Source organism: Engraulis encrasicolus, chromosome 9 (assembly GCF_034702125.1).
Source record: "Engraulis encrasicolus isolate BLACKSEA-1 chromosome 9, IST_EnEncr_1.0, whole genome shotgun sequence".
Classification (NCBI taxonomy): Eukaryota; Metazoa; Chordata; class Actinopteri; order Clupeiformes; family Engraulidae; genus Engraulis; species Engraulis encrasicolus.
In genome coordinates, this window is record NC_085865.1 from 10,977,504 (window position 1) to 10,987,503 (window position 10,000).

At 43.7% G+C, this 10,000-nt stretch overlaps 1 protein-coding gene across 1 annotated transcript in view; it reads left to right on the top strand.

Annotated features, from left to right (window-relative positions):
• trpa1b (transient receptor potential cation channel, subfamily A, member 1b) overlaps positions 1–10,000 on the top strand; it is an 84,919-nt gene that overhangs the window by 49,629 nt on the left and 25,290 nt on the right. The window contains exons 12-15 of the mRNA XM_063206503.1: positions 1,482–1,646; positions 4,411–4,525; positions 7,435–7,601; positions 9,494–9,584. Of these exons, the coding sequence (XP_063062573.1) occupies positions 1,482–1,646; positions 4,411–4,525; positions 7,435–7,601; positions 9,494–9,584 (538 nt within the window). The remainder of the gene's footprint in view (positions 1–1,481; positions 1,647–4,410; positions 4,526–7,434; positions 7,602–9,493; positions 9,585–10,000) is intronic.

Genomic DNA, 10,000 nt, shown 5'->3' on the forward strand with positions numbered 1-10,000 from the left:
AAACAGGCAAAATGAAACAATGGTATGTCAAATATTCCTACATGTATTGTAAGTCTTAGCAGGTACAAACAAAAGGTCGCTGATTTATATATACAATATTGTCACCAGGAGCTTCCTTGTGTTCTTCCGTGTTGATGATTAGCCACAAAGATTAATAATCTCACGGTCTGCGCAAATGTACGTTTGTAAGTTTGCAAGCTGTCTCGGCAAGTAAGGAGCTTGGTAGTTATTCTTCGGTCGATTTACTGGCTGTGTTTATTGTGCAAGAAGTGAGTGAGGAGGGCCTTGTATTCTTTAGCATTACCAGTGTCCATGTTGTTCTGTGTTATCTAGACAGATTAATAAATGAAAACCGTTTACTGTCCCCACGAATGTACAAATTTGCAACTGATCTCACTGAGCTGCAACAGCAGAGCAGCCGCATTTGTAATAGAGTGCATTACAATATGCGACCTTGCCTCCTCCACTTGTGCTTGTTTCCTCGTACCAGGAAGTAATATGTCATGATGACATCGCTGACAACAGCATTATATTTCAATATCTTGCAAATGCTCAATTGTTAACTCTTTTTCTCATTTGCAATTGGGATGGTGAATGAAAAACAGTCCCTCAAAAGTTGTTGTGGCTAGGCTGACAGCTGGGAAACTTTATCATTTTCCCCACGGAGGAGGGGCCAGGAGGTGGGGCGAGGAAACAAGCACAAGTGGAGGAGGCCAGGCCGCATATTAAAACGCACTCATAGTGTCAGGGCTGGACTAGGATCGAAGAACAGCCCAGGCAAGTTTGCGATATAGAAGCCCCTCACACAACCCCATGCTTTTCTACGATATCACAAGTTCAGTCCACAGTCTGATTGAAAGATGGACCAATGGGCCACTCCATCGAAACTAAGGGCAGGTCTTGTCAGAAAGAACAAACAAACAAATAAACAAACACTAATTGCGTTGGCCCCCGAGGACTGTCAGCCCACCGGAAAAATGCCCTGTATGCCAGATTACCAATCCATCCCCGAATAGTGTTGCCTGGACCACCACACGGAAATTCATCTTTCAAACAGTTTTATCCCACATAAAGCTAATCTTATGCCTGCCAGTCAGGTTTACCTGTCCCTAACAATAACGCTGTCACAGCTGCATGAATAGTAACAAGTCATCTATTATCTGATGAGATATCTTCTGCTGCGTCTGCAGGTTTGGACAAGGACCCCTATTGGGGTCACAGAGATACTGCTGGGGGGTCGTAGATACAAAATACTATAAAAACAGGGGATTCAGATTACACAGATTGCACAGATTATTATTAATAGTAAACATAACTCCAGGAACATATTCCAAGGACCTGGAATCATCATCATCATCTCTTACTAGGTTCACCACTTTCTCTAGGTTACCTTAGTTAGGTTTATCACATGTTCTCACGTAATACCCCCCTTGGTGAAATTTGGGTAGGTGGTGATGACATATTGTTTTGTGTACCTGCAGGTTTGGGCGAGTGAATACGTGCCATCGGCTGCTGGAGGGCTGCAATGACTCCCAGATGTTGAACGAAGGGGACGAGCGAGGCCTGACCCCGCTGCACCTGGCCTCGCGAGGGGGCCACACCAAAGTGGTGGACCTGCTGTTACGCAAAGGGGCACTGTTTCAGAAGTAATGGAGATGACGCACACACACACAATGGGAACGGAAAACCCCCTAAGTGCCTTTTCAGAAAATGATCTTAATTTAATAAAAAAAACTATCAAAATTGCATTTTTTATGTAATATAACTATTTATATGTATTATCAAGTACATGAATGCAAACCAAACCAACAACGGGGTTCTCTAAGAATATAGAAGTGCAGGCCTTCAGAAATGGAGTTAGGGGTTTTTGCATCTGAACTCTTCTACATATTACGTTACATGTGAAATACCATAATCTGCTCTGAACAATTTGGGAATAATTAGTCTACCACAGTGTTTCCCCAACCAGGGGTACGTACGCATACCACAAGGGGTACGTGAGTAGACCAAATGGAGTACGTGGGGGGAAAAAAGTGAATATTAACACATATATGGAACATAGTTACAACGGGATAGAGGGGGTGTGATAAAAAATGCTTAGAGGGTACATAAGACCAAAAAAAAAGTTTGGAAACACTGGTCTACCATACAGACGCACAATGGGTCAGTTTAGTATTGAATATAACACTCTTTTATTGCCATTATTTATCAGGAAGAGGGGGCTGAACACAAGTACGCAGTACAGATAGTCAGCACACGCTTTATCATTGCCATTGATAAGATTCAAGATTCAAGATTCAAGATTCTTTTCAATGGTCCCGAAGGAAATCTTGAATCTCAACTCTTGATATACGCTCAATGTTTTATAGAAGTTTTAATGGCTGTCCAAGTGTAGGTGATTTCTAAAAAACAGTGAATACTGTGAATCACATTCAATTCCTCCAAAACATTACTGCCACTCCTCAAACTTTAAGTAAGTAAGCTTACAGGCTCAAAGCAACAAAATCTAGAGAGCAATTTTTTTTTGCCCAAAACCAACCAGATTTGGTTTTGTATGCAATCTGCATCACTGAAAACTCATTTTTTTCAAGTTTTACAAATATACAGTATGTGGAACATAAACATACAGTACTTTAGAAGTTTACTTTCCTCTCTGGGGAGTAATTGGCTCTTGCCCTCCCACGCAGCTCTGCCATCTATTTACATATCCTTGGATGACACTTTCCTCTTGTTGCACGCAATTCACAATATGCTGCACTACACGCAGTTGATGGCACTGCCTATTCATATTATCTATACAAAAACAGCTCTGTGTTATTATAGCAAATATATGAAGTGTGCTAAACCACTGCAGGCCGATAGTCTCAAAATCAAAGAGCGTTTGAACGTTTGTAGTCGTGATTGTTTTGTTAAAGTACAAATTAATTATGTCCATGGGCTTTTTCTTTGGAATGTAGAATACACATGAAAGATTTTCGACAGCGTGCATTCTGCCCTTCAGAGCAAAGAGTGCTCAAACTTTCATTGAATTTTGAATAGACCCCTCATCCTTTAAAAAGGAAAGCCAGCATGCATTGTATTAAAGCACTTTGCAACTAGCTGAATAAAATGAAATGAAAGAGATTTTGTGCTCTAAACAATAGGAGTATGGTTTAGAGTGCCATAGCATATTGACGTGTTTGGATATCAAACACTGCTTTTTGGTCTGGTTATCAACAAACAAATAAGGTTCATTTCATTTTAGACATTGTTCTGTAGTTGTCAGAGTCAAGTCAAGTCAAGTCAAGTCAGCTTTTATTGTCACTTTCTTCATATACACAAATCATACAAGGAAAATGAAATTATGTATCTCTCTCTATACCATGCCAAGACATAGACATACACAGACTGACAGGGCAAGTAACAGTGATGAACTGGCAACAATAAAGTGATTAGTAATAAATAACAAATGAACCTTTAACATTGAACATTTAACATATGGGAAAAAAAGATAAAATAGAATGGAAAGACAGAAAAGTTCAGCAGTGCTTCTCACGACTAAACTCTTCGGATAACATGACCTTGTCTGATGAGGATGGAGGTACGAATCCCACCCTTCTACTCCTTATCTCACTCCATGGCTAAAGTGCCCTTGAGCAAGGCGCTGAATCGCACATTGCGGCAGCGACTGTAACAAATACCTTGTACGTTGGAGTGGGGTAGATTTTCAGTTAATGTATTGTATGTGTGAAAGTGTTGTCTTGTTCAGTGGTCTGTAAAGGTACTGCACTGTTTGTCCTCAAAAACGAGATATCTCATCTCAAGGCGCTACCCCTCTTGGCACAATAAATTGAAATTGTAATTGAAATTACTTTTTAAAAAAACTATAAGTCGCTTTCAATAAAAGCATCAGGTAATTGTGTAATTATTATGACATTATGTATTTGAATGCCATGTCTTTTGTAGTGATTATAAAGGCATGACGTGTCAGCTAAGTGTATTTGAATTAGAGATGCACCGGATCCTGATTTTTAGGATCCTGCCGGATACCGGATACACTGCTTAAGATCCTGCCGGATCCGGAACCGGATACCGGATCCTACGAAAGGGTTGAAATACATAGCCTACTCGCACACGTGAATCCTTTTTATTACGTTGGCTCAAACTCATTGGCTTACTGCCACACTACCTGCAACGGCCGCTTCCAAAGGGCTTTCACTCCATGCAGCAATTGGGGTAGTGAAAGACTGACTGAAAAACCTAGGCTAGAGATGCACCAGATCCTGATTTTTAGGTAACTGCCGGATACCGGATCCACTGCTTAAGATCCTGCCGGATCCGGATCCTGTGAAAAACCCTATTATCCTGCCGGATCCGGAACCGGATCTTGGATCCTGTACATCTCTAATTTGAATGTTGTGTGTTTTGTAGTGATTATAAAGGCATGACGTGTCTCCACCACGCGGCTGCCGAGGGATATACCCAGACCATGAACATCCTGCTGGGGGCCAACATCAAGCTGCTGGACAAGGAGGACGATGACGGGGTAGGAGAGTGTGTGTGTGTGTGTGCGTGCATGTGTGTGTGTGTGTGTGTGTGTGTGTGTGTGTGTGTGTGTGTGCGTGCGTGCGTGCGTGCGTATGTGTGTGTGAGTGCGTGAATGTATTTTTTCTTAAGTTTTGTTTAGAGCTCCATTCAAACATCCACAAATATTTGCACAAATACGAAGGTACTCCATGTCTGGCTCATACAAAGTGATGCCAAACTGCGGAGGACAGCTGTGTTTCTATACTGCTAGTTTGCCACGATACTGTTTCCACACCCGCGAGGATACTGTCCAGGACAGTGTTGTTTTCCTTTTAACCCATTTAGACACGGCCCCTGTTATAAACTTCCTGTTACCAGAATGGCAATGACCAAGTTGAAATGTATTAACTGGAGATTCTTTAAGTATGAGATATGCCACTGTAATAGGTTGCTATGGGCACCTAACATGACCAGGCGGTCTGCCTAAAGGGGCGTGTCATAATACTCCTACAATGAATAGAACAGTCCTTAGGTCTGCCTAAAGGGGGATTTCCCCTCTCCCCCTTGCAATAGTAGAACCTGGAAACAATGGGCCAATGGAATCTCTCTCTCTCTACTCTCTCTGGTATTTACCATAGGCCTGGTGTAATGTCATAGTGGTATAGTAAGTCATTTTTTTTCAATGACTATTACAGTGTTCCAGTTGTGGAATGGCATGCATTTATGGAGCAACATTGTCCTTTTTTTTTTACTTTTTTAGTTTTTATTCGACACAGGGCTGGACTGATAATCTGGCATACAGGGCATTTTCCCGGTGGGCCAACAGTCAACAGCGGTCGATACTTTTGTTTTTGTTTGTTTCAATTTTTTCTTAGAGACCGGCCCACAGCAAGATGAGGTGGCCCATCGGTGCATTGGTATAGAGTGAACTGAGTCCATTATTGTAGTATCATATATGGGGGAGGGGTTGAGGGGCCATCTTGTCAGAGAGAGTAGATAAGAGCGAGGTTCCATTGGCCCATTGTTTCCGGGTTCTACTGTCGCAAGGGGGAGGGGGGGGGGACCTAAAGACTATTCTATATATTCTAGGAGCATTATGACACGCCCCTCTAGGCAGACCGGAAGCTGGTCACGTTAGGTGCCCATAGAAGCCTATTATGTTGGCATATCTCAATCAATCAATCAATCAATCAAGAGTTTATTGTCATTGTCAAAAAGGCAACGAAATTGTGTTTCGGGTACAATACTTAGTAGCAGCATAAACTAATACAAAGTTTAGTACACCTGGGACGAACTGCGCACTGCGCGCATCCACCTTCACAAATCTTGGTTTTAGACAAGTGTTGGACAACATTGGGTAAGGATGAGGAGAAAAAGATTCCATAGCTCCACATTGCAAACACAACATCAAGGCATAGAACAAAAAACCTCATTATGGCTATAAGCAGTGGAGACGCAGACATTGTACAAAACCGGGGGAGGGGGGGGGGGGGGGGGGGGGGGGGGGAGGAGGGGGGGTTGAAGAGTGAGGGGAGGGGAGGGTGGGCACTGGATAGCTTATCACCCCACTCTGAGCCATAGCTCAAACCGTCCCAGGGACGGCCTTGCACTGTCCCATAGCAAGTGAAAAACGTCTCCAGGTGCCTGTGGTAGTTGAGGGAGGCAGAGAGTCCAGACATTGCTTGTCCTCCAAGGAGAGATAAGAGTCCTGACCTTGGTCAGGTCGCTGCAGCTGCAGCTGGGGCGCCAAAGCAAAATAAGATTTATGTTTGGGTTATTGCAGACATTCCTTTTTACGATTCTGCGGTAATTCTCATGTGACTGGCCACACGTTTCACGTACAGCAGAATTTCGAGCAACCTATCTCCCAAGCCGATCGATTCCATCTGGCGATCGTGCGCGACAAGTCCATCAATGCGGCGATCAATCGCTTCAAGGTGGCGATGTTCGGCCACAATCACTTCAGTCAATTTGTCCATCTGGCGCTGACCTGCCACAAAACCCTCCAAAGCGCGATTCACGACCACATTCTGTGCTCGAATCTCACTGCCCAACCGATCAATTGAGCCGGACAGCCTGGGGCCCCTAATGGCTGCCCATATCTTTGAGCAAATGCGGTACAGCAGTCCCAAGGATAATCCAATTCCCAAGGAACTTGCCACCAAGTAGCCGAAAGTGTAGACATCTTCTACGTCCTCAATGTTTAACGGAGCCAGACACATGACGTTCCACTTCCCCCACGAGTCCATCACATAGCCAGCCGCCGTCGTCCCATCAGGACAGTTGGGCTCCCCCGAACCCACTTTGATCTTCGAAAAGATGGTGTCAATTGCGTTGAAAGACCAGTTGACCAAATCCATTGTTAATTTCTTTTCAGGAGAACAGGACAGCGTGGAGTCTCAGCAGAAAATTAAAGTCAGACAAGACAGAGTGCAGCAGCCGGGGAAGAGATAGTGAGAGGAGGAGGGGAGAGGGGAGAGGGGAAGGGAGGGGAAAAGAGAGCTCAGGAGCTCTGAAGAAACACGTCCGCCTCCTCCGAGAGCAGAACAAGAATCTCTATATACTTAAAGAATCTCTGATCTTGTGGTCCCAGTCCAGCCCTGATTTGACGTGTGAAGCAGTGAGAAAAGTGATCGGGAGGGAGAGATCAAATGGATTTGGGAATTGACCCAGTGCAGACTAAAATCTGGATTCCCATGGGTACAGTGAAAGTGATATTCTGTCTTTGTCAAGTCAAGTCAAGTCAGCTTTTATTGTCAGTTTTGTCATATGCACAGGTCATACAAGGAAATTTAAATTACGTTTCTCTCTCTATTCCATGAAGGGCATAGACATTCACAGGACTGACATTTACAGACTGCCATCAAAGTGCAAGACAGGACAAGTAACACTGATGTTTTTGTGTTATTTTTCGACACTTGGCGACAGAATACAGCACTGCACCTGGCGGCACGAGAGGGCCACGTGGCCGCGGTGAAGCTGCTGATGGATAAAGGTGCTGCGTTCGTCGTTAACAAGAGCGACTGCTCCTTCTTCCATGAGGCTGTGCACAACAGCAGGAGGGAGGTGGCCGATGCCATCATCGAAAGTGGAAGGTAACGCAGCCTGATTATCATCGACTTTCAAATCTCTTCGAGACTTGGTCTGACCAAGAGTATAACAATTAACATTTCCCAAACGGCATTTCCCAAATGGCCTCCCTTGGTTTGCTAATGATTGTTTGCTTCCCAACAAAGTGGGAGGAGTTCCCGTATTTGTGGGAACTCAGAAAGTACTTGCATTGACTCTTGACCTGACTGGTAGCAACGCTGAAGCTGTTGTGTCACTAGGCCTGGCTAAGGTAACACAGCCTGATGGTGGAGTAGACTGTGGCACACAAGGGATCAGTGGCGTGCAGAGAGATTTTGGGGGGCAGGTGCTGGGGTGCTATATTATATTATATTATATTATATTATATTATATTATATTATATTATATTATATTATATTATATTATATTATACTACATTATATCATATTTTATTATATTATATTGCCAGCTAGGGGGTGATCAAGCCTGGGCTTGTGTCCCATGCCCAATCACAAGTCCACGTGACTATGCACACAGTCAGAGGCGTCCCCTCTCCCCCTCCAAGGTCAGGCTTAGAGCTGACTGCAAACACCTTGCTGCCTCACCTCCATGGTGGGAGAGAGAGTATTAGGGGTGTGTGTGCGGAGCAAGTGGTCAAAATAACGTGCAAAAGAGACGGAATTGGCGACTCTTCCTCCCTCCTCCCACAACACTCTGGGCCCTTCTCAAAACCTAGGACAGTGTCCTTCCAAGTGTATCAGCCTAATTAGTCACACCCAGTGATAGGATACTCTTTATTAGTCACACCCAGTGATTGGATATTCTGTACAGTTCACCAAAGAGTATCCAATCACTGGACTTGACTAATTAGGCTGATACACTTGGAAGGACACTGTCCTAGGTTTTGAGAAAGGCCCACTGTCAAAGAATCGTCTATTAGAGTAAGATACCCCAGACTCCGCCTACCAAATGCAAAGGAGTGTGCTCAAGTTTGGTCTCCTAAGGGGGAGTTGTCTCTTCCTTCTTCTTCTCTTTCTTTGGCATTTGGTGATGCCTTGCATAAGATGTGCGCTATCGCCATCTACAGCGCAAAGGGAACTCCATTTATTCTCAGCCTAAAGTCTCCAAAGGTCAGCCAACCGCAGGTCTCCTAAAGGGGCGTTCACCCGACGTCATAGGGATCCAGGAGCCATATGGGCTTGATGTATCTCACTCTAAAAGATAATTCTTTGTCTCTGTCAACACCACCACTGGCAGCCATCGCCCTTGGCAACCACGCACGCACTGGCCGTTTAAAAATGTGAAGAATGTGTGGATATGGTGTGAGAGATCTGCACCGTTGGCAGTCAGGCAAGGGGCTTTATTGCTCGTGCCTCGCGGTTTATTGCTTAAACCATAACCCTGGCACTAAAGCACAGCCTGGAAATAAAAATGTACCCTCCGCTCTGAATGTATAAGGCTGGCCTGTGGCACTGGCCTGCTGTATGTATTTAATGAATCCTACAAACAGGAATTTCTACAGTACTGTATGAACTGATGGCAGAGCAGAGCACAATTCTGCCACATCTCCCATTTGTTTTATTGGTGAGAAAATTCAGCCACAGCAGTTCAGGTACAGCAATTCATTTTAGTAGTAAGTTAGCAAGATTATTTTTACATTGCTTTGCACAGAACAAGACATTCACAAATTTGATTACACTTTGATTTGATTAGAACTTGATCACATGGTATGTAGGATTAAGGGTAAGAGAAAAAAGTAAATACAATAAAGTACATCAAGATAAAATACAATAAAAAAAGTGCATATAATATATACCCCAAGACGTATCGTCAAAATTGATGAATGTTAATGTTGTCTGTGAAAAGTATGTTCCATCAAATTGCTCTTTCAATGTTGTTTTCTATTTGCATTTTGCAGATTATACGAAGCTATTGTATGTTTTACACATGGTTCGAGTGTCCGGAATGTCGCCATCGACTTGATTGAGCATCTTCCGGAGTCTTACAAGGTCAGTATGGTACTGCCTGGCTATTGCTACTAACCTCACTACTCTCTACTCTTTTCCAGAATTTGGACTGGCTAACTGGCAACTGGCTAATTTCTCTGAGGGAGACTCAAAGCGTGTCTAACTCAGTGGTCTTCAACCTTTTTTGAGCCAAGGCACACCCTTTTCGAGGACAAAATGCCAAGGTGCACCACCAATTGTAAACTGAAAATACAGCTTTTTTGCCTATATTATATACAGTACAGTATATTACATATATTGCAATTTACAGTCACTCTATAATTTCCCACGGCACTCCAAATGATCCCTCATGGCACACTAGTGATTCCTGGCACAGTGGTTGAAAAACACTGGTCTAGCTCTAGGTCGTCCTCAGTCGAGCCTTCCATCGTTGCTTCCAGTCATTCCGATTCTCCATA